General features: G+C 49.1%; 1 protein-coding gene across 1 annotated transcript in view; it reads left to right on the plus strand.

Moving 5' to 3' along the window:
• Window positions 1-6,527, plus strand: part of SDF4 (stromal cell derived factor 4) — a 66,624-nt gene extending 60,097 nt beyond the window's left edge. The window contains exon 7 of the mRNA XM_038746953.1: window positions 5,055-6,527. Coding sequence (XP_038602881.1) covers window positions 5,055-5,231 — 177 coding nt within the window. The 3' untranslated portion in view covers window positions 5,232-6,527. The remainder of the gene's footprint in view (window positions 1-5,054) is intronic.
• Window positions 6,528-25,355: the final 18,828 nt, after the last annotated feature.

The following is a 25,355-nucleotide window of genomic DNA, read 5'->3' on the forward strand; positions in this document are numbered from 1 at the left end:
GCCCATCCTGTCGTACACACGGAGCTCGTGGTCGGAGAGGGAAGGAGGGCAGGGATCTGATGCTTACAGCTGAGGAAACTGGGTGTCCAGAGAGGTAAGTGATTTTCCCAGCATCCCCGAGTGGTAGGAGGAAATACAATTAACACTGAACTCACATTCGACGATGGCCTCAAGGGGATTCTCTAAATCTGTTTTACTGTCCAGCACTATCAAGAATAATAATTATTGAGAGTCTGCTGGGTACTCTGGTCACCCAGCAGGCCACACTTGCCTCTCAGCTTGACTACCGGTCAGGTCTGCCCGATAGGGCCGTAGGGGAGCACAGGTATGTGCTCCAGGGCGGGGGTAGGAGGAGGGCACTTCCCTCCCAGGCTTATTTGGTCACAAGCACCAGCTCCCCAAGACCCACTGTCCAGCCTTCCCAACGCTGAGTTAAACCTAGGACTGGAAAAGCAGTTTGGGCTGGGTTTTCCATTTATGAGTGAGTCATTTCGCCCTTTGTGAAAACTCGCTCTTTTCCAGCGTGCCACCCCAGCATTCAGCACCTTTGCTACTCTGTTGATAGTACAGAGCATTTCTGATATTTATGGACAACCTCTGCTTGAAGGTCAGAACTAGGACCTAGGGTACAGAGTGGCAGCAGCAGTAGTAGCAGCGCTTAGTTCCGTGCCTGGCACATAGTAAACACTTAACAAATACCATAATTATCAGTAGTAACAGTAGCAGCAGCAGTACTTGTAGTGCCTGGATATTATCTATCTCGCCACTGATCCCCTCGCCCACATCCTGCCTCTGGTTTAGAGCTCCTCCCCCTTCACATCTGACAGACCACTCAACTCCCCTCCTTCAAAGCCTTATTAAAACTACATCTCCTCCAAGTGGCCTTCCGTGATTCTGTCCTTCTTGGATCGGAACCCTCTAAGCACTGGATATTCACTCCCGCTTTCAACCCCGCAGCCCTCGTGTACAAACCCGTACTTTATTTTAGTGTCTGCCTCCTCCTCTAGACTGTAAACTCCTTGTGGGCAGGAAACGTGTCTACTGACTCTGTTGCATTGTACTCTCCCAGGCGCTTAGTTCACTGCTCTGTATACAGTAAGCATTCAAATTCCAGTGAATGATGAAGAGGTAGTATGCAGTGCAGTGCACCCAGTGAACACTCAGTAAATACTATTATTCTTGATACTGCTGGTCAGTCAAATAGATTTCGGGATCTCCCTCAAGGCCAGTGTTGAAGGTGAGTTCAGTGTTGTATTTCCTCCTACCATTTGGGGACCTTTTACCTGACTGACCCCCAACTCCTCAGGGGTCAGCTTCCCTGCTCAGAGCCTCAGGGACTTTCCCACATTCTCCCTGTTCTCCGCTGGCGATGGGCTGGCTTTCAGACCTACCTGCCTGCTTCTCCTACCCACAAACTGATAGCCCCCTTTTTTTGTTTTGTTTTGTTATGGTATTTGTTAAGCACTACTCCGTGCCAGGGAGTATATTAAGCACTGGAATAGATACAAGATAATCAGGTTGGACACAGTCCCCACCCCAAAGAGGGCTCACAGTCTCAGTCCCCATTTTACAGATGAGGAAACTGAGGCAAAGAGAAGTGAAGTGACTTGCCCGAAGTCACACAGATGACATGGGGTGGAGTGGGGATTAGAACCCGGGTCCTCTGTCTCCCAGTGCTCTTTCTACCAGGCTAGGCCGCTTTTCTAGTAGGCAAATGGTTTCTGAAATCCTGGAACATATTGTCTTTAGTATGGCTAAAAGACGGGGCTCCAAAATGACATAGGGTCCATGAGTCTTGTGGATCAGACCCCGCAAAGACAGGAATATTAACTCTGATTTCTCATTCTACGTCTTTGTGGTTTGGTACAGCCTCTTCCAGTTACCATAAATCATCTGCCTCTAATTTCCTAGAATCGGACACCTTGGAAGCACTGTCAGATGTTCATCTTAACGGTTAACAGCATCAAAACTACTGCCTGAACTCCTACTGAGTGCAGAGCATCAAACCAGTCAATTGAACAGACTAAAGGCTTAACGGATGTGATCCCTGCCCTATAATGTGTTTGCATTCTAAGGAGACAGAGCAACAAATGGACATATATACAGAGTGTTACGGGGGAAAGAATCAATATTCATTGAGTCGTATTTATTGAGCACTTACTGTGTGCAGAGCCCTGTACTAAGTCCTTGGGAAGTACAAATCGGAAACATATGAACAGTAAACTCAAGTGACTAAATAACGAAAGATAGGGAGGATAGTCTGCTGTAAAGTACACAGGGTTGCGAGTCAGGAGACTTAGGTTCTAATCTCAGCTCTGCCTTGACCTGCTGTGTGACCTTGGCCAAATCACTTAACCTCTCTGAGCCTCGCTTTCCTCGTCTTTAAAATGGGAGTAAGATCCCCACCTCTTTGAGTATAAACCCTTGGTGTGCAGCAGTTTCTTCTGATCCGATTATCCAGGTTCTACCCCAGTGCGTAGCACCTAGTGACTGCTTGATAAATATATCAGCAGCAGCATCAGGATCTAGTGGAAAGAGCACAGGCCTGAGAGCCAGAGGATCTGGGTTCTAATCCTGGCTCTGACATTTGTCTGTGGTGTGACCTTGGGCAAGTCACTTACCCATGCCCCAGTTACCTCATCTGTAAAACAGGGATTGAGACTGTGAGCCCCATGTGGGACAGGGACTGTGTCCAATCTGATGTGCTTGTACCCACCCCGGCACTTAGTATTCTTTCATTCATTCTATCGTATTTATTGAGCGCTTACTGTGTGCAGAGCAGTGTACTAAGCGCTTGGGAAGTACAAGTTGGCAACATATAGAGACGGTCCCTACCCAAGCTCACAGTCTAGAAGGGGGAGACAGACAACAAAACAAAACATGTAGACAGGTGTCAAAGTCATCAGAACAAATAGAATTAAAGCTATATGCACAGTGTCTGGCACACAGTAAGCGCTTAACAAATATCATAATTATTATACCTGTTCTCCCTTCTGCTTAGACTGGGAGCCCTAGGTGGGACAGGGACAGTGTCCAACCTGATAACTCGTATCTCCCCCAGCGCTTGAGTGCCTTGCACACAGTAAAACCCTCAATAAATATCATTGATTGATAGTAAGCACTTAACAACTATCACTATTATTATTATTATTATCTTTACTGATAATAATCATCATTTCATGAGTGCTGAGGTGGCGGGTGGGATGGCTTGACCCAGCATGATCCAGAAGGCTGAGGTTGATTAGGGAAGGCCTCCTGGAGGAAATGACTTGTGGCGGAGCTTCAAAGGAGTGAGGGGTGCAGGCATCATAGAGAGAGAGAGAGAGAGACAGAGACAGAGAGAGAGGTGGTTTGGCTCATATGAGCGGAGGAGGTGTTAGTAATGTGGAGGTCGGAGGGTTGAGAGTGACAGGCCAACCTGCTCCAATCTCAGTGCAAATAGGCCTGTGGCCTCTGGGCAAAGAACGCTGAATTTGGGGGTTCCAGGGGCCAGCCCAGCCATGCAATCGGGGGAGGAGGGGAGAGTGGTCCAGTCCTAAAGAACATATTATTTGCCAACTGGCTTCCCTTGGGCTGTGCGATGCCCCCTTGAATGGTGGACTAAGGGAAAAGCTTCCAAGGACGAGGATGGAGCCCCCAAATGGGGATCCTGTGGGTTCGGAGGTCAGGAGGCAGGCAGTTGGCAGGAGGCAGCGGAGCCTGTGGCAGCTCAGCCAGCCACTCCCCCTTGCCACTTGGACGGAGCAACCAGTGATCCCAGCTGGGGGTACCCAGGTGGCCAGACAGCCTGCATCCTGGGCAGCGGGCCAGTCTTGCCCTCTGTCAATAAGTTGTATTTATTGAGCACTTACTGTGTGCAGAGTACTGTACTAAGTGCTTGGGAGAGTACAGTATAACAATGAACACACACATTCCCTGCTCACAACGAGCTTACCGTCTAGAGGGGGAGACTGACCTCCTCCCCTCCTCACCTGGCCTTTTCTCTGTCCAGCCAGGAGGAACATTGAAGCCGTAAAGCCACAGTTTTTTCCCAAGGGTTTCTCCTGGCTCTGTCTTTGTTCATTTACTGAGTGCAGATCTCTAACCCCCTGATGAGTTAGCTGGAAAAATGTCCCAGACCCAGCTCTACCTTGTTTCTAGCCGTGGTTCCCCGCAAGCCTCCCTGTCGCAGCCTGCTGTCCCCTTCGGGGGTGATCCCTAAAAGCTGAAGGAGAGGGGAAATGTTGTGGCTTGAAGCCCACAGGTTGCAGGCAAATTGGGCCGACGGTCCATCCCCTTGGGGGCCCTCTGGGGTGGTTGGGCGGGCAGCGGGAGCGGCTGACGCTGCCCGCGCCTGGGGACTGGGATGGATGCGTAGCACCTTGTGGCTTTTACAGGTAACGATTAAAGCACAGGATGTGAACTAGCCACTGCGAGTGTGCGGTTCTGAGAAGTTTACGGGAATGACACCACGCTTGTTCCCCCGGGCCTGAGAGCAGGGGAGAAAGCGGTGCACACAGGCATGCGCGTGCGCGGGTGTTGGGAGGGTGGGGGGGCGGGTAGGGGGGTTGGAGGTTGCGAGTGGCTGGCGGCTTTCTAGGAGGAATTTGTGACTCTGGCCTTGCTTCTGGAGGACATGACCAGGGCCCCAGAGCAGGGAATACTCAGGATTCTGGGGTCCCTTTGGGCTCCAGGCCACTGGCCAGTGGAGAGCCTCCCCCAGTGTTTGAGCTGAGCCCCTGGAAGACACAGGGGTGACCTTTTCAGGGTGGGCACTTACCCAAACAGGGCTGAACCATTCCCTCCCCTTGGCCTTGTGGCAGTCCTGACCCCCGCCACCCAGTGCTTGGCAGTATAATGGCCACCAGGACCCTTCCGCGGCCATCGGCCACTGGGCAGATCACGGGGCCCCTGGTTCTCAGCCCAGCCGGGGGTCAGAACTGGTGCTTCCCCAGGTGGCGGCGGCAGGGCCCCATCCCTTGGGGGCCTGGAAGGAGGGGACGGAGGTGTGGGGGGCTGGGGGCCGGGGAGCGGCACGGCTCTGCCCCAGGGTGACTGCCGCCTGTCCACCTCAGGAGTACATGGACCCCATGAACGAGTACAACGCGCTCAGCGAGGCCAAGCAGATGATTGCCGTGGCAGACGAGAACCAGAATCGCCACCTGGAGCTGGAGGAGATCCTGAAGTACAGCGAGTACTTCACGGGGAGCAAACTCATGGACTACGCCCGCAACGTCCACGAGGAGTTCTGACCCCACCCCCGAGGACGATGACACCACCCCTCCCCCCGCCCCCTGCCACCACCCCTGCCGAAGGGCTCACAGCACCTTGTCACCCGACCCCGACTCCCTGGAAGCGGGAGACCGACACCACCTTGCTGCTAGCCGTGTTCCGTGTGCGTGCGTTATGTGTTCAGACTGACGGCTGCCCCTCCAGAGACCCCAAGGTAGTTGGCCTCACTGGAAGGAGGGAACGAGGGGCCAGGCAGAGCTGACCCAACTCTATGCCCTCCTGGGCAGAGGACCGGTCATCTAGGGAGCGATTTTGCCCCCCTCCCACCATTGAAAAGCATTAATTTTGTGCCTGGAAACGCTGTTCTGGATCATATGTCCGACGGGGGAGGTTATAGAGGCGTCGCTGGGCTTCCTGAGATTCCTGGTTCGGCGTCCTGGTGGGCCTGGAGTGGGAGGGAAGAGGGATTTGGCTGTGGGAGAGCTGTGCCCTTCTTGCTTGGCTTTCTACTTCCCCTCCACCCAGACCCAGTAAGCAACAAAACAGGCAGGCTGCCACCCCCAAATGACCCCCTGCCCCTCTCTCTAGACAGGTTTTCTCTTGTATTCAAAAAAAACACACACAACAACTCTGGAATGATTTGGGGCGTGTTTATTAAATGTTAGGGGGAGAAGGGGATGCTGCCAGCACCCAGCGTTGTGCACACTTCTGGCCCTGCCCCAGAACAACACCGACACCATGCCTGTATGCGCTCCATTGGAGTCAGAGTGGGCAGTTTATTAATAACAATAATAATAATAATTGTGGTATTTGTTAAGCGCTTTCTATATGCCAGGCACTGCACTAAGCAGTGGGGTAGATACAAGATACAATTTGTTCTGCTCACTTTCTCATGTGCCTCAGGAGCTGCTCTTTGGAAGCCCGGCAGCAGCCTCCTCACCCACCAAGTGTCCTGGGTACCTAGAGGTAAGAGGGCACCCTGGGGGCTGTATGCGGCCTCTCCCAGAGGAGAAGAAAAGGTTGGCGGCAAGCTCCTTGAAAGCAGGGATCATGTCTACCAACTCCAGTACAGTGCTCTGCTTCCAGTAAGCGCTAAGCAAATGTCAACAGTTGATTGACTCTGATTGAAGGCCCCTGGGCTCCAGGAACTGTCCCAAGCACTTGGGAGAGTTCAGCAGACGCAAGCTGTACATCCCCTGCCTTCAAGGAGCTGACGGTCTAACGGGGAAACAGGCGTTATTTACAAAACGAGCCGGGGGAAGAACTCGGATCTAACATACGTCATGATGAAGCAACTGAATAAATAATTAAATCCACATATGTTCCTGAGTGTTGAGAAGGGGAAGAAACTATGTAAGTGCTAAGGGTGGCTGCTGAGTTAATTTGCCATGGATTTGGGGGATGAATCAGGAAGAGCTTCTTGGAGGAGGTGGGATATTAGGAGGTCTGCAAAGATGAGGAGAGCTGGGGCTTGGTGGGGAAGAGAGCTCCGGGCTTGGGGAACAGCAGGAACAAGAGGGTGGAAGCAGGTTGTGAAAAAGGTAGAGTAGTAGGGTGAGCTTGTGATCAATCAGTCAATATATCAGTGGTATTTATTGAATGCTTACCGTGTGCGGAGCACTGTACTAAACACTTGGGAGAGTACAACACAACAGAGTTGACAGACATCCCTGCCCACTGGGAGTTTTTAGTCTAGAGGGGGAGGCAAGCATCTAGGGGAAATGGCAGGGTATAAAGACATGCACATAAATGCTGTGGGCCTTTGGGTGGGGTGAATATCAATAATAATGGCATTTATTAAGCGCTTACCATGTGCAAAGCACTGTTCTAAGCACTGGGGAGGATACAAGGTGATCAGGTTGTCCCACGGGGCGCTCACAATCTTAATCCCCATTTTACAGATAAGGGAACTGAGGCACAGAGAAGTTAAGTGACTTGCCCAAAGTCACACAGCTGACAATTGGCAGAGCATGGGTTTAAACCCATGACCTCTGACTCCAAAGCCCAGGCTCTTTCCACTGAGCCACAAATGCTTCAAGGGTACAGATCTAAATGCATAGGCAATGCAGAAGGGAGATTGAGTAGGAAAAATGAGGGTTTAGGGAAGGATTCTTGGAAGACACGTGATTTTTATGAAGGATTCTTGGAAGAGAGACAATTTTTAGGAAGGATTCTTGGAAGAGATGTGATTTTTAGGAAGGATTCTTGGAAGAGATGTGATTTTTAGGAAGGATTCTTGGAAGTGATGTTTAGGAAAGGGTTCTTGGAAGAGATGAGATTATTAGGAAGGATTCTTGGAAAATATATGATTTTTAGGATAGCTTCGAATGTGGGGAGACTAATGCTCTGTCGTGTATACAGGGGACAAGAGTCCCGGGCCTGGAGGAGGATCAGTCAATCAATCAGTGGTACTCATTGAGTGCTTAGTGTGTGCAGAGCACTGTACTAAAAGCTTGGGAGAGTATAATAAACTGAGTTGGTAGACAGATTCCTTGCCCACGTCAAGCTTGTAGTCCAGAGGGGGAGACAGATATTTTAATAAAAATTAGTTGTGGATATGTACATAAGTGCTGTGGGGCTGGGAATGGGGTGAATATCAAGTTCCCCAAGGGTACATATCCAAATATATAGATTCATTCATTCATTGTCATATTTGTTGAGCGCTTACTGTGTGCCGAGCACTGTACTAAGTGCTTGGGAAGTACAAGTTGGCAACATATAGACACAATCCCTACCCAACAGCGGGCTCACAGTCTGGAAGGGGGAGACAGACAACAAAGCAAAGCATATTAACAAAATAGAGTAGTAAATATGTACAAATAAAATAGAGTAATAAATCTGTACAAACATATATACAGGTGCTGTGGGGAGGGGAAGGAGGTAGGGCAGGGGGAGTGGGAGAGGGAGAGGAAGGAGGGGGCTCAGTCTGGGAAGGCCTCCTGGAGGAGGTGAGCTCTCAGTAGGGCTTTGAAGAGAGGAAGAGAGCAGATGATGCAGAAGGGAGAGGAAGTCGGGAAAGAGAGCTTAATTGGGAAAGGACTCTTGGAGGAGATTTTGCCGTAAAAAGGCTTTGGAGGTGGGGAGAGTGGTGGTCTGGTGTATAAGGAAGGGGAGGGAGTTCCAGGGCAGAAGGAGGATGTGGAAAAGGGGTCGGCGGTGATATAGATGAGATTGGGGCAAAGTGAGCAAACCGGTGCTAGAGGAGTAAGAGTGAGGCCTGGTTTTATTAGGAAATCAGTCGGGTAAGTTAGGAAGGGGAGAGCCAGTTGATGGTTTTAAAACCTATGATTAGGAGTTGGTTGGATGCAGTGGTGGATGGGCAACCACTGGAGGTTCTTGAAGCATGGGGAGATGTAGAGTGGATATTTTTTTTAGAAAAATGACCTGGGCAGCAAAGTAAAATATGGACTGGAGTGGGGAGAAAAAGGAGGCAGGGAGGTCAGCAAGGAGGCTGATGCAGCAGTCAAGGTGGGATAAAATACGTGCTTGAATCAGCATAGAAGCAGTTCCGATGGAGAGGGTAGGACAGATTTTAGCACTGTTGTGAAAGTGTACTGACAGGATTTGGTGACAGGATGGATTATAATAATAATAATAATGATGATGGCATTTGTTAAGCGCTTACTATGTGCAAAGCACTGTTCTAAGCGCTGGGGAGGATACGAGGTGATCAGGTTGTCCCACAGGGGGCTCACAGTCTTCATCTCCATTTTACAGATGAGGTAACTGAGGCCCAGAGAAGTTAAGTGACTTTCCCAAGGTCACACAGCTGACAATTGGCAGAGCCAGGATTTGAACCCATGACCTCTGACTCCCAAGCCCGGGCTCTCTCCATTGAGCCACGATATGTGGGTTATATGGGAGAAAGGAGTCAAGGATAATGCTATGGTTATGGGCTTGTGAGATTGGGAGGATTGTGGTCTTGTTACAGGAATGGGAAAGTCGGGGAGGATAGGGTTTGACTGGGAAGATAAGTTCTCTTTTGATCATGTTTAGTTTGAGGTGTCGGCGGTACATCCAAGTAAAGATGTCCTGAAGGCTAGAGGAAATATGAGACTGGAGAGAGAGAGATTTGGGAATCATCAATCAATTGATGGTATTTATTTATTTATTTATTTTAATAGCATTTATTAAGCGCTTACTATGTGCAATGCACTGTTCTAAGCACTGGGGAGGTTACAAGTTGATCAGGTTGTCCCATGGGAGGCTCACAGTCTTCGTCCCCATTTGACAGATGAGGGATCTGAGACCCAGAGAAGTTAAGTGACTTGTCCAAAGTCACACAGCTGACAAGTGGCGGAGCCAGGATTTGAACTCATGACTTCTGACTCCAAAGCCTGTGAGGGCTTACTATGTGCAGAACACTTTACTTTAAAGTGCTTGGGAGAATACAATGCAGCAGGGTTGGCAGAAAAAATCATTTGCCTAAAGATGTTAGTTGAAACTGTGGGAGTGATTGAATTCTTCAAGGAAGTGCTCATTGTGGGCAGGGAATGTGTCAGTATAGTGTTCTGCATATAGTCAGTTATCAATAAAAATGATAGAGATGAACTAAGGAAGAGGACTCAGAACTGAGCCTGACAGAGGCAGAGGAGGAGCCTGCAGAAGAGATTGAGAAGTAACGATCAGAGAAATAGGAGAGAACAGTGTCAGTAAAGCCAAGATTGAATATGCTTCAAAGAGAGAGGGCTGTGTTCTACAGTGACAAAGGCAGCTGAGACAGGAGGATTTGGATGGAGTAGAGGCTGTAGGATTTGGCAAGAAGAACATCATTTGGTGATTGTAATGAGGGCTGTTTCTGTGGAATGAAGAGGGCGGAAACCAGTTTGAAGGAGATCAAGGAGAGAATTGGAGGAGAGAAGCAATGTGGCCTAATGGAAAGAGCACAGTCCTGGGAGTCAGAGATCTGGGTTCCAATCCCCGTTCCGCCTTTTGCTATGTGAGTGTGGGCAAGTCCTTTAACAGCTCTGTGCCTCAGTTTCCTCATCTGTAAAATAGGACTTAGATCCTAGTCCCTCCTACCCAGGCTGTGAGACCCATGTGGAACAGGAACTGAATCCAAACTGATATCCTTTTATCTCTCTCAGCAGTTAGAACAGAGTTTGTTACATACTGAACAAGTACCATTAAAAAAAAGAGAAAAAAAAGAGGAAATGGAGTCGGCGGGAGTAGACAGCTTTCTTGAGGAGTTTGGAGAGGAATGGTAGGAGGGTGATGGGATGTTAATGGAGGGAGCTTTGGGGTAAAAGGAAAAGGGGATGTATGAGCATTTTTGAAAGCAGTGGGGAAGAAGCTTTTGGAAAGTAAACGGTTTCAAATGGTGGTCAGGGAGGGAAGAAGGGAGTGGGCAAGGGTTTTAATTCGTTATAAGGAAATGAAGTCTGAGGCACAGGTGGAGGGGGTAAATTTGGGGAGGAGGCAAGAGATCTCTTGAGATACTGCTGAGAGTATTGTGAGGGTGGAAGAGGAAAGGGAACTGGAGAGGATCAGGGTAGATTATAGGGAGATCATACCTGGCAGTTTTAATTTTGTCAATAAAGTTTGTGGCTAGGTCATTAGGGGAAAGAACTGGCAAGTGGGGAACAGAAGGTTTGAGTAGGGAGTTTAATGTCTGGAGCAGTTGGTGAGGGCAGTGGGTTTGGGATTCAATTGGGAAGGAGAAGTACTGTTGTCAGGAGGAGGAGAGGGCAAGTAGTGTGGCCTTGTGGTTAGAGCATGGGCCTGGGAGTCAGAAGGACCTGGGTTCTAATCCTGGCTCCACCAGTTGTCTGCTGTATGACCTCGGGCAAGTCACTTAACTTCTCTGTGCCTCAGTTCCCTCATCTTTAAAATGAGGATTAAGGCTGTGAACCTTATGTGGGACAGGGACTGTGTCCAACCTGTTGATCTTGTATCTACCCCAGCACTTAGAACAGTGCCTGGCACAGAGTAAGTGATTAACAAGTACTATAATTATTATTATTAAGGGATGTGGACAAGGGGTCATTGGTAAGGTACAGTGAGTAGATTGGCATTAGAGAAGTAGAGTGTGTGGGCTCGGTTGTAGATCAGTGAAGTATGGAAGGAGGGAGAGAGCTAATTGCCTTAAAGCTGATCTTAAAGAGTTTCTATTTGATGTGGAAGTGGATGGGCAATGACTAGAGAATTTTGAGGAATGGGGAGACAATAACTCGTTTTTTTTTTTCAGAAAAATAATCCAGGCAGCAAAGTGAAGTATGGACTGGAGAGGAGAGAGGCAGGGAGGTCAGCAAGGAGGCTGATCAAGGTAGGAAATCAGTGCTTAGATCAGTGTGGTAGCAGTCTGTTTGGGTGGAAAGGGTGGATTCTAGAGATTGTGAAAGCAGAGCCGACAGGATTTCTTGACAGATTTTTTTGTGCAGGTTGAAGGCAGCAGAAAGGTCGAGGAGGATTAGGATGGAGTAGAGGCCATTTGATTTGGCAAGGAGGAAGTCATTGGTGGCCTTAGAGAGGGCAGTTTTTCTATGTAATGAAGGGGCAGAAGCCAGCAAGGGATCGATTAGAGTAAGTGGAAGCAGCGGGTTTAGAAAACTCACTGAAGGAGTTTGGGGAGGAGTGGTAGAAGAGAGACAAGGTAGTAACTGAAGAGTGCTATAGGCTCAAGGGAGGATTTTTTTTTTTTAGGGTAGGAGTCACATGGGCATATTTGAAAGCAATGGGGAAGAAGCCATTACAAAATGAATGGCTGAAGATGACTGTCAGGGAGGGAAGAAGGGAAGGGACACTTGTTTTGATAAACTGTGAAGAAATGGGGTTAGGTGCCGGTGGAGGAGATAGATTTGGAAAGTTGGCAGATATTTCTTCTTGAGATATTGCTGGGAAAGATGGGTGAGTCCAAGAGGGAGCAGGCGGAGGAAGGGACTGGAGAAGAGCCGGGAAGGTTTTACCGAGTTCATATGTAATTGTTTCAATATTTTCGACAAAGTAGGTGGCCAGGTCATTAGGAGCAAGAGGTGGCAGGGATGGAGGGGACGGGGGTTTGAAGAGGGAGTTACAAGTCTGAAAAAACTGATGTGGGCCATGGGAGTGGGAATCAGGATAGAGAGGTAAGGATAGAGAGGTATTGTTGCCAGGCAGAGGAGAGGGCAAAAGTTAAAGTAGATGATGATAAATTTTAAATGAACGAGGTCAGCCTGGTGTCTAGTGCTTAGTACAGTGCTCTGCACACAATAAGCACTCAGTAAATATGATTGAGTGAATGGATTTCCACCAGCAGCTCTCCACAGATTAATTACAAGAGAGGGGGAGTAGAGTAGAGTATACTGTAGAGGTGATCCAAGATTGCCAGTTGGTGTTTTGAGGTTCGTGGAGAGTGGAGTTGAGTACATTCATTCATTCAGTTATATTTTTTGAGTGCTTACTCTGTGCAGAGCACTGTACTAAGCACTTGGGAGTACACTATAACAACAAACAGACACATTCCCTGCCCAAAACGAGCTTACAATGTAGAGGGCATGGATTTGTGTGATAAGAGAAGGTTAGATGGGTATGGAGAGTAAAAGGGGCATGGTGATGCTAGAAAATTGGAGGGGGTCCAGAGATGGGAGTTCTCTGGGGGAATAGGGCAGATTTGAGATGAGAAGATAGCAGATAAGAGATGAGATAAGGCAGATAAGAGAAGCAGTGTGACTCAGAGGATAGAGCACGGGCTTGGGAGTCAGAGGTTATGGGTTCTAATTCCGACTGCCAACTGTCAGCTGTGTGACTTTGGGCAAGTCACTTAACTTCTCTGTGCCTCAGTTCCCTCATCTGGAAATTGGGGTTTAAGACTGAGCCTCACGTGGGACAACCGGATTACCTTGTATCCCCCCAGTGCTTAGAACAGTGCTTGGCACATAGTAAGCGCTTAACAAATGCCATCATTATTATTATTTGAGACATGGGTGTGTTGGGGAGAATGCAAGTCAGGAGGTTGTGGCCAGACAGTAGAATTTCAGTTGGTGAGGTTGGACATTGTATGGTGAGTAAAGGTAAGATTTAGTATATGGCCAAGTCTGTGAGTGGTTGAGGTGGGATGGAGCAAGAGGTCTGTGGATGGAACTGAGGAGTGAGAGAAAGCGGGCAGCAGAAAGGTCATTGCGAGCATTCACATAGATGTTGAAGTCCCCGATGATCAGTGTAGGGACAGGGAAAGTGAAGGAATATGAAAAAGGGATCAAAATGGTTCAAAAAATTGGAAGGAGGGTGGTAAGTACCGGTGACAGAATCATCCGTGGAGAGGTGGTAAACAAAAGCGGTGGAAGCAGAGAAGCTCCCTGAGGTTTAATAATAATAATGATTATAGTATTTGTTAAGTGCTTACAATGTGCCAAGCACTGTTTTAAGTGAAGCTCTCTCTCCCCCTTGCTGGTCCAAGTTGGGGTGAACTACTGGAGGAGCGGGGTGAGCTTGGGTGGTGAGAGGGAGTCCAAGAGGCTCCTAGCCCCAGTCTCAGTAGAAGGCGGCCCTGTTGCCAAGAGGGCAGGAACCGGAGGGGTTAGGCCTTGTTTGTGACAACCGATCGCCCTGCCCATTTTGTATTAGTTGTTTTTTCCAGGGATATCTTTTCTGATGCCTTTTGCCTCTTAGTTAGAATCCCTGACCCAGCCCTGGCCAGCATCCTGACGCCTCTCCTGGTCTTCTCAGCTGGGTGGCCAACCCAGGGCTTTGGGCTGGTCCTGCTCACCTTGGCCGAAGCACCAGCGAGGATCGCCACTGGTTGGGACAGCCTTTGGGCACACTGGTCCCAGAGGAGCCGAGGTGAATGCAGGCAGGCTCGGGGCCTCCCCGAGCATCGATTGCCACCGGCAGGGCCAGGCAGGGCCACCCCACCAGCAGTTCAGCAGGCCTGGAGTTTCCAAACTGTCAGCTGGGGAAGCCGCGCAGCTCATTATCTTTCTTGCTCGAGAGCTGAAAACCCCATGCTGCTTGGAAACAAACTTGGGCCTGGTTGCCCGAGGTCAGAGATCAGAACCAGCCCAACCGGGCCCCCATATCCAGGGGTCACGCCAGGCCCATGGGCCCCCCGACCCGGCGCTGAGGAGAGCAGGTGGGAGCCTCCTGAGTTCATTCATTCATTCATTCAATCATATTTATTGAGCGCTTACTGTGTGCAGAGCACTGTACTAAGCGCTTGGGAAGTACAAGTTGGCAACATACAGAGACAGTCCACTGCGCCCACCCTCATCCAGCAGGGGCCTCACACGTCCTCCCGGCTCAGCATTGCCGAGGATGTTGTTGTGGGCGGCTAGAGGCTGACTGTCGGAAAAAAATGAGTCAGTGTTTTGGAACTTGAGCGGGGCCCAGCACACCTGTTGGAGTCCGATCCTTAGGGTTGGGGGCGGAGGGAGCCGAGGAATCGACCCTGGAGCCTCTGGACCTCGCCCCTCCCTAGCCACCTGGCTTGACCATGGCCCGCGTTTGAACCTCCTGGCCTCTCCCCCTCCCAGGGGCCTGCTCTGATGTCTGTGTTACAGGGGCTGGGGCTGCCTCTCCTGCTCATGGCCTGTTTCTGGGGTCCTCCTCCCTCTGAGGCCTCGCTCAGCCCCACTAGCTGCTGGAGGTGGGGCGCTGCCATCCTCTCTCCCTTTGGTGACTAGTCTTAGGGCAGTTTGCTCGCTGTGAGGGAGTGCCTGTGAGCCTGCATGTTTTAGAACAGGGAAATCACTTTCCTATCTGGCAAGTCTACAAAATATCTCTAAAAGAAGCTCTCCATCAACTTTTTCTCTTGCCAATAAAGAGCATAAGTAAGTCATTGTCTGGGCAGGCCAGCGGAGGGCCCGGAAGTGGCCAGTATCTTAGCTTAAGCTTTCACATGCCATGAGAGAAAGCTTGGATAGCACCCATTCCACTGTGGACTTTCTCCCAAACAGCTGCCTCACCACGGTGGCCCACCAGCTGTAGGCAGAACCAACTCAGTTCCCGTCGGACTCACCCCAGGAATCCAGGATCAGGTAGCCGCCAGTGGCCACAAACCCAGAAAGGGAAGAAGGGGAATGATGGAATCTCGGTGCCCCCGAACCCTACCTCCCTCGCTGCTGCTTCCCAGAGAGCTTTCCCAAAGGCATCCCCCAAGAAATGGCCCCAGCCCCAGTGAGGGCAGAGAGAAACCGAAGGCAGAGCAGGGGGAGTCTCCCTCTCTAATAGTGGGGGTCACATGCCCAGCAAGGCAGCAGCACCCCATGTTTGGAGGCTGAAACCCCAGAGACCTGAACTCCGGCATCCTGACTCCCAGTCCAGAGGCTTTGCCCACTGACCCTTTAGAAATATGCTGGCAAATCGCCCTGCTGTCCTGTCCGGCACCCTTCTCTCCCATAATAATAATAATAATGGGATTTATTAAGCGCTTACTATTTGCAAAGCACTGTTCTAAGCGCTGGGGAGGTTACAAGGTGTTCAGGTTGTCCCATGGGGGGCTCACAATCTTAATCCCCATTTTACAGATGAGGTAACTGAGGCCCAGAGAAGTTAAGTGACTTGCCCAAAGTCACACAGCTGACAATTGGTGGAGCCGGGATTTGAACCAATGAAACTCTGACTCCAAAACCCGTGCTTTTTCCATTGAGCCACGAGGCAGGTCGAGGTCAAGCACGTCTGCCCTTTCCTTCAAGCTCCAGGAGAGACAGCAGTTGGTAGTATTTATTGAGCACCTACTCTTTACAGAGCGCTGTACTTAGCACTTCGGAGAATACAAGAAATTCCAAACCATCATCCGTATCTTCTGGGAATTTACAGATTAGGGGGAGATGCACAAAGTAATTCACAGAAGAAAAAAAATGGATGTGTAGATGAGGAAGTGCTTAAATAGTAGGATCTGTAAATCAGTGTGTACAAAACTACTCTAAGCAGATCCCAGACATGCTGAGGACAGAGCCTAGGGAGATGAAATATTAATCCAGCAAGGCCTCCTAGAAAGGGATATGATGATGATGGCATTTGTTAAGCGCTTACTATGTGCGAAGCACTGTTCCAAGTGCTGGGGGGATACAAGGTAATCAGGTTATCCCACGTGGGGCTCAAAGTCTTAATCCCCATTTTACAGATGAGGTAACTGAGGCCCAGAGAAGTGAGTTGGGTAGGGACTGTCTCTATATGTTGCCAACTTGCACTTCCCAAGCGCTTAGTACTGTGCTGTGCACACAGTAAGCATTCAATAAATACAGTTGAATGAATAAGTGAATGAAAGTGACTTGCCTGAAGTCACACAGCTGACAGGTGGCGGAGTCGGGATTAGAACCCATGACCTCTGACTCCCAAGCCCTTGCTCTTTCCACTGAGCCACGCTGCTTCTCTCGGAAAGACTTTGAAGATGGGGAGAGCAGTTTTAGTAGCTATGAAAGGCAAGGGACTTCCAGACCAGGAGGAAGGATGAAATGGGAGAGATGAGAATGAGGTGAGGTGAGTAAGTAACCTTGAGAAACGAGTGTGAGCTGGAAGGTAGTGGGAGAAGAGAGTGGTTAGCTGGGAAAGAGAAAGCTCATTCAATGCTTTAAAGGCAATGATCAGAAGTTTTTTTCCTGAGGAGGAGAGGAATGAGCAGCAATCTGAGATTTTTTGAGGAGTGGCAAGAGAGGGGGCAGAATATTTTAGAGAAATGACCCCAGAGCAGCAGAGCAAAGTATGGATTGGAGAGAGGAGGGAAACTGGAGGCAGGGAGACCAGTGAGTAGATGGATGCAATAATTTAGCAAGGATAGGACAAGGGCTGGAATCAGGATAGTGGCTGCTTGGATGGAGCAGATTGGGAAGATCTGAGAAACGTTTTGGTGGAAAATCCAAGAGAATTTAACAGTGGGCTGGATATTAAAGTTGAAAGTGAGGAAGGAATTAAGGATAAGAATGCCAAGATACAGGCTTGCGAGATGGGGAGGATGTCAGTGTTATCAACTGAAGGGAGAGATTTTGGGAGGGAAGATGAAGAGCCCACATTAGGACCCATTGAGCTTGAAGTGCCAGTAGAACAAGCTAATGGAGTTGTCCCGGAGGTAAAAGGAAATGTGAGAAACAATCAATCAATCCATGGTATTTATTGAGCACTTATTGTGTTCAGAGCACTGGATTAGTGCTTGAGAGAGGACAGACTACAGAGTTGGTAGACACTTTTTTTTATGGTATTTGTTAAGCTCTTACTATGTTCCAGGCACTGTTCTAAGCTCTGAGGTAGATAAAAGCTACTCAATTTGGTTGCCGTCCATGTCCTACATGGGGCTCACAGTCTTAATACCCACTTTACAGTTGAAGTGACTGAGACTCAGAGAACTAAAGTGACTTACCCAAGGTCCCACAGCAGACAACTGGCACAGTCAGAATTAGAACCCAGGGCCACCTGACTCCTGGGCCCATGCTCTATCCACTATGCCACGCTGCCCCTCCAGGGAACTAGTAGTCTACAAGGGGAAACAGACATTAAAATAAAAGTATGGACATATTCATTCATTCAATCGTATTTATTGAATGCTTACTGTGTGCAGAGCACTGGACTAAGCGCTTGGGAAGTCCAAGTCGGCAACATACAGAGATGGTCCCTACCCAACAACGGGCTCACAGTCTAGAAGGGGGAGACAGACAACAAAACAAAACATGTAGACAGATGTCAAAATCGTTAGAACAAATAGAATTATAGTTATATGCACATCATTAACAAAATAAATAGAATAGTAAATATGTACAAGTAAAATAAATAGAGTAATAAATCTGTACAAATATATACAAGTGCTGTGGGGAGGGGAAGGAGGTAGGGCGGGGGGGGAGATGGGGAGGAGGAGAGGAAAAAGGGGGCTCAGTCTGGGAAGGCCTCCTGGAGGAGGTGAGCTCTCAGTAGGGCTTTGAAGGGAGGAAGAGAGCTAGCTTGGCAGATGTGCAGAGGGAGGGTATTCCAGGCCAGGGGGAGGACGTGGGCCGGGGGTCGACGGCGGGACGGGCACAGTGAGGAGATTAGCTGCAGAGGAGCGGAGGGTGCGGGCTGAGCTGTAGAAGGAGAGAAGGGAGGTGAGGTAGGAGGGGGTGAGGGGATGAAGAGCTTTGAAGCCAAGAGTGAGGAGTTTTTGCTTGATTCATAGGTTGACAGGCAATACGTAAGTGTCGCGGGGCCCAGGTCGGGGGTGACTAGCAAGTGCTTAAAGGGGATAGCTCCAAATGCAACAGTGATGCAGAAGGGTGAGGAAGAGATCTGGGCTAGCGAGGCCCATTTCAAAGTCATCCGCCTAGAGGTGGTAATCGAAGCGGTGTCCTCCTCATGTCTTCAGCAGCTCAAGGTGTGGGGGCTAGCAGATGTGGAACTAGAGAAGCAGCATGCCGTAGCAGATAGAGCCTGGGCCTGGAATTTAGAAGGACCTGGGTTCTAATCCCTGTTCCACCACTTGTCTGCCGTGGGACTTCAAGCAAGCCACTTCATTTCTTTGAGCCTCAGTTACCTCATTTGTAAAAGGGGGATTAAAACTGTGTGGGGTGGGGACTGTGTCCAACCTGATTCTCTTGCATCTACCCCAGTGCTTAGCACATAGTAAGCGCCTAACAAAAAGCAAAACTGCACATCAGGTGTGCCCCAACTCCCATCTGGCGACTGGTGGTTGCCTGTCCGGCCCCCACATGCAGCCAGCAGTGCCCCGATTCCTGAGGACATGGGAGCAGAGGGGAAATCAGGGCCCAATCGTCGAGCTGGCGGGGCTCCTCAACCACCAATCCAGGAGCCAACTAGACTGCTGGCAATACAGGCAAGCCCACACCTGGCTGGCGCAGCCGGGAAACTGCGTCACAACTGGAGATCTGCAGAGGCAGAGGAAGTTTCCCCAGAGCATGGGGCGGTTGAGAAATTGTAGATAAGGCGCACAGAGCCCTACCTGTGTGCACGCCCACAGGTGGGGGATTTCCCACAGCCAAAAACAGCAACTGACGACAGTCACACAGGAGCACTGGTCTAGGGCTGCCTGGTGTGTGCGTGTGACTTGGTAATAATGATAATAATAATGATGGTATTTAAGCGCTTAGTATGTGCCAAGCACTGTTCTAAGTGCTGGGATAGATACAAAGTAATCAGGTTGTCCCGTGTGGGCTCACAGTCTTAATCCCCATTTTACAGATGATGTAACTGAGGCACAGAGAAGTAGAAGTAAAGTGACTTGCCCAAGGTCACACATGTCCTAGAACCCATGTCCTCTGACTCTCAAGCCCAAGCTCTTGAAACTAAGCCATGCTTCTTCTTGGTATGGGTCAGAGTGGCCCGGGGAGCTTATTCTGTCTTTAATAGTATCCTTTAAGCGCTTACTCTGTCAAGCACCGTTTTAAGCGCTAGGGTAAGTACAAGTTTATCACGTTATGAATCTTTTAAATCTGAAGGCCCTTCCATTACTATTGCCTCCCATTACCAAGACGGGGTCTGAGCCCGCCTCCCTGCCTGGGGGTCCAGGTCCAGCCCCCTACTTCTGTCCCCCCACCAGAACAGGTAAAATCTGTTCTCTCCTTAAAAGTCCCAAGACCACAAACTTCACTCTTTCTCTGGATTGTCTGTTCCAGAGTGTATCCCTGCCCAGCCACCCAGAAATGCTTTCTCGTGCCTAATCATCTTCTTGACCCGCTGCAGCCTAAACCTGATTCTTTTTTTTTTAATGGTATTTGTAGTGCTTAATATGTGTTAAGCACCATTCTAAGCGCTGGGGTAGACACAAATTAATCAGATTGGACACAGTCCCCGTCCCACATTTGGGGCTCACAGTCTCTCACCCAACCCCCAAGCGGTCCCGGAAAGGGCTTGCCAGCGACCTGCCTTTCCGAGGCTCAGACAGCATCTTGATCTCTCAGCCTTCCTCCTCTCCCGGCTAAGCACACCGGTCGGTTTCCTTGGGCATCATTAGGGAAGCAGTGCGGCCTGATGGATAGAGCACAGGCCCGAGAGTCAGAAGGACCTGGGTTCTGATTCTGACTCTGCCACTTGTCTGCCGTGTGAACTTGGGTAAGTCACTTCACTTATCTGTGCCTCAGTTACTTCAACTGTAAAACGGGGATGAAGACTGAGCCTTTTGTGGGACAAGGGACTGTGTGCAAGTCAATAACCTTGTAACTACCCCAGTGCTTAGTACAGTGCCTGGTACATAGTAAATGCTTAACAAATACAATTGTCATCATTACTATTATTATCAGAGGAGGTGGCTCCCTCCCCATTGCCACACTGGCTGCTCTTCCCGAGGGCCCTCAGGGACTCTGTGTCCTGACTTTAGTGTGGCGGCAGCTGCGACCCGCCCCCAGGATTGTGCTCTCGGCCCTAGAGCCAGTAGAGGGGTGAACCCAGTGGCCAGTCCCACCCCAGGTGACACCTTCTCAAACTGCTGGATTGACGGTGTAAACTTCTGAGGCTCTCTTGTTTTCCCCATGCTCACCTAAATGCTAACTACAATGGCCAGCATTTGGTGGCCCTTCATTCATTCATTCATTCATTCATTCATTCATTAATTCAGTCGTATTTTATTGAGCGCTTACTGTGTGCTGAGCACTGTACTAAGCCCTTGGGAAGTACAAGTTGGCAACATATAGAGATGGTCCCTACCCAACAGTGGGCTCACAGTCTAGAAGTCGGTAAATGCCATTGATTGATGACCCCACGCTGCCCTTGACAGCTCCCAGTATTGTTTCAATGGGCCTCTTAGTGGAGAAGCAGCATGGCCTACTGGAGAGATCATGGGTCTGGGAGTCAGGAGGACCTGGGTTCTGATCGCTTAGTACAGTGCTCTGCACACAGTAAGTGCTCTATAAATACAGTTGAATGAATGATCCTGTCTGCTGTGTCACCTTGGTCAAATCACGGTGTTTCCCTGGGCCTCAACTGTAAAATGGGAATTAAGACTGCGAGCCCCAACTCGGACAGGAACTGTGTCCAAACCAATTTGGGCCTGTACCCACCCCAGTGCTTCATACAGTGCCTGGCACATAGTAAGCACTTAACAAATACTACAATTATTTTTTTTATTATTATTGCCATGGGCCCCAAATTCCCCTCAACCAGGGCCCCTCGCTCCTTCTGGCTGCACCATTGGCTGAACACCTGGTGTTGGGACCACCGTACTGCCTCCCTGTGACTCATCTGCTCTCTCCTCCCACTACTCCCCAGCTCACCCACTTCCATTCCTCCCAAGCTCACTTCCCAGCTGTGAGGGAGGTGAGGTTGGCTCTCCTATCTCTGACACCTCGCTCCCATTACTTTCCTCTGCCTCACCCACAGGATAGAGCTGTCCTTCACCTTTTCCACACTTCAGGTCACCCAGACCAAGCCTCTCCCCTCCTTTGAAGCCTACTAAAGCGTCACTGCTTCCAGAAGGCCTTCCCTCATTAACCCCTACTTTCCCAGTAATGTTATCACATCAGCCACTGAGCACTCATGGGTAGATCTGTTTCTTGTATTTTGTATCTTTGCTCTTTGACATCTGGGTTTTTTTGGCCTCTATATCCAGTTGTCTCCCCCAAGAGACTGTAAGTACCTCAAGGGCAGGCCACCCTTCTCTCTCTCTCTCTCTCTCTCTCTCTCTCTCTCTCTCTCTCTCTCTCTCTCTCTCTCTCTCTCTCTCTCTCTCTCTCTCTCTCTCTCTTCCTCTCTTTTTCTCTCTCTTTCTCTTTCTCTCTCTTTCTCTCTCTTTCCCTCTCTCTCTCTCTCCCTCTCTCTCTCTCTCTCTTTTTATGGTCTTTGCTAAGTGCTTCTATGTGCCAGGCACTGTACTAAGAGCTGGGGTAGATACAAGTTATTCAGGCTGTCCTTGTCCCACATGGGGCTCACAGTCTTAATCCCTATTTTACAGATGAGGAAACTGAGGCCCAGAGAAATGAAATGACTTGCTCAAGGTCACACAGCAGACAAGTGGCAGAACTGGGATTTGAACCCAGGTCCTTCTGACTCCCAGGCCTGTGATCAATCCTCCACGGCATACTGCTTCTCTCCTTTTACTTTTATTGCATATTCCCACTTTTTTAATGGCATTTATTAAGCGCTTACTATGTGCAAAATACTGTTCTAAGCACTGGGGAGGCTACAAGGTGATCAGGTTGTCCCACAGGGGGCTCGCAGTCAATCCCCATTTTACAGATGAGGTAACTGAGGCACAGAGAAGTTCAGTGACTTGCCCAAAGTCACACAGTTGAATTGGTGGAGCCGGGATTTGAACCATGACCACTGACTCCAAAGCCCATTCTCTTTCCACTGAGCCTCCTTCACGCAGGTGTTCACTAGATACCAAAGAGGAAGAGGAGGAGGAGTAACTGCCCTCCCATATCATCTGAGACGGTGCTTCCCTGAGACCTTATTACCTTTCCTCTGCCTTCGTCTCATTCATCCATCAGTTGCTTGCGAATCTGGCTGTCGTCCATTCTCCTCACATGCCCTGCTTGGTGAAACCAAGTTGCACTCAGCGTTGCCCCAATGCTGATAGTCAGAATGACCAGACTGCATCACAGCGTGGCCCCTCCATCCATAAATGGAATTTATTGGGTGCTTGCTATGTGCAGAGCACTGTACTGAGTGCTTGGGAGAGTACAGTGCAACATTTAGTAGACACGTTTCCTGCCCTCCACAAGCTTCCAGTCTAGAGGGGGAGACAGAAAATATAAATAAATATTTTATGATATGTGATTTATAGATATGTACGTAAGTGCCGTGGGGTTGAGGGTGGGGTGAATATCAAATGCCCCAAATTCATAGATCCAGGTGCTTAGATGATGCAGCTGAGAGAGTGAGCCCATGTAAAGAGGGCTCAATTGGGGAAGGCCTCTTGGAGGACCGAAATAAGGTTTTGAAGGTGGGGAGAGTGGTGGTCTGGTGTATATGGAGGGAGAGGGAGCATGTGGGAAAGGGGTTGGTGGCGAAATAGATGTGATCAGGGCACATTGAGCAAGCTGGAGCTAGAGGAGCAAAAAGTGAAGGCTGGGCTGTAGTAGGAGATCAGTGAGGTAAGGTAGAAAGTGGGTAAACTTATTGAGTGCTTTAAAGCTGATGGTAGTGAGTTAAAGCTGATGATAGAGATGGTAGCGACAACCACTAGAGGTTCTTTAGAAATGGGGAGACAAGGACTGAATGTGTTTTTAGAAAATAATAATAATAATGGTATTTGAGTGTTTATTATGTGCCCAGTACTGTAAAAAGCGCTGGGGTGGATACAAGTAAATTATGTTGGGCACAGTCCCTGTCCCATGTGGGCTCACAGTCTCAATCCCCATTTTACAGATGAGGTAACTGAGGCCCAGAGAAGTGAAATGACTTGCCCAAGGTCACAAAGCAGATAAGCAGCAATGACTTGGGCAGTGGAATGAAGTATGGACTGGAGTGGGGAGAGATAGGAGGCAGGCTGCCATCATTCTCTGCACATTTAGCCTAGTGGAAAGCACCCAGGGCTGGGAGTCAGAGGACCTGGGTTCTAATCCCAGCTCTGCCACTTGCCTGCCTGGTGATCTTGGACAAGACATTTAACTTCTCTGGGCCTCAGTTTCCTCATCTGTAAAATGGAGATGAAATCCCCATTCTCCCTCCCATTTTGGCTGAACCCCATCTAGATCAGGGACTGTGTCCAATCTGCTTATCTTTTATCTATCCCAGCTCTTACTCCAGTGCCCGGCATATAGCAAGCACTTAAAAATATTATTATTATTATTATTCACAGTAATGATAACAGTAATAATATTAATAATAAATATCATCATTATGATGATGATGATCATTATCACAGCACACGGGTGATACCGTTGGCTAAAGTCCTGCCAGATGATCTCAAGAATGGCCTGCAGGGGGTATTCATTCATTCATTCAATCGTATTTATTGAGTGCTTCCTGTGTGCAGAGCACTGTACTAAGTGCTTGGGAAGTACATGGAAGTGCATGAGAAGCCAACGTGGTGTCCGCCATAGGTGCTGTGACCATAGGCAAAGTTGAACATCATCATTATCTTTCTAAGTGATGTGTTCTGAGCACCTTCCGAGAGTGAAGCACTATCCTGCAGCAGAAGCAAGACCTACGGCCCTTGCCCTCCAGGAGTTTATAGTCTAATAAGATGGGCAGTCAGACCAAAAAGTCTCACATTGGTCTGAAGCTGGATTCCCTGTCAATGCCACCCTGCAGTTCGCGCTGGCCTGTGCAGTTTGCCTTCCTCTTTCTCTGCCTGTCTAGGCCTCATTGGCCAGTTAGCTGCCTAGACAATCCCACCTTGATTACTGCAAGTGCTTAGTACAGTGATTTGCTCAGAGTAAGCGCTCAATAAATACAATTGCCTCCTCACTGATCTCCCTGCCTCCTACCTCTCCCCACTCCAGGCCATAGTTCCCTCTGCTGCCCCGATCATTATTTTTAAAAAGTTCAGTCCAAACTCCCCACTCTTCAAAAACATGGTTGCCCATCCACCTCTGCATCAGACAGAAACTCCTTACCATTGACCTTAAAGCGCTAAATCAGTTCGCCCCCTCCTACTTTACCTCACTGATCTCCTATTACAGCCCAGCCCGCACACTTCGCTCCTCTAGTGCCAGTGTGCTCGCTGTGCCCCAATCTTCTGAATTTCTAAGGTACTTGCTAAGTGCTTACTCTGTGCCAAGCACTGTTCTAAGTACTGGGGTAGATACAGGTTAATCAGGTTGAACACAGTCCCTGACCCAAATGATGCTTACAGTCTGTTAGAAGTGGGTAGGATTTAATCCCCATTTTATAGATGAGATAACCGAGGCACAGAGAAGTTAATAATAATTATAATTGCATGTATTAAGCACTTACTATGTGCAAAGCACTGTTCTAAGTGCTAGGGAGGTTACAAAGTGATCAGGTTGTCCCACAGGGGGCTCACAGTCTTAATCCCCATTTTGCAGATGAGGTAACTGCGGCACAGAGAAGTTAAGTGACTTGCCCAAAGTCACACAGCTGACAATTGGCAGAGCTGGGATTTGAACCCATGACCTCTGACTCCAAAGCCCGTGCTCTTTCCACTGAGCCACACTGCTTCTCTAAGTTAAGTGACTTGCCTAAGGACATAGCCGACATGTAGCAGAACTGGGATTATTCATTCATTCATTCATTCAATTGTATTTATTGGGCACTTACTGTGTGCAGAGCACTGTACTAAGCACTTGGAAAGGACATCGGCAACATATAGTCGGTCCCCACCCAACAATGGGCTCACAGTCTAGAAGGGG

This window comes from Tachyglossus aculeatus, chromosome 5, assembly GCF_015852505.1.
Source record: "Tachyglossus aculeatus isolate mTacAcu1 chromosome 5, mTacAcu1.pri, whole genome shotgun sequence".
In the NCBI taxonomy this organism is placed as follows: Eukaryota; Metazoa; Chordata; class Mammalia; order Monotremata; family Tachyglossidae; genus Tachyglossus; species Tachyglossus aculeatus.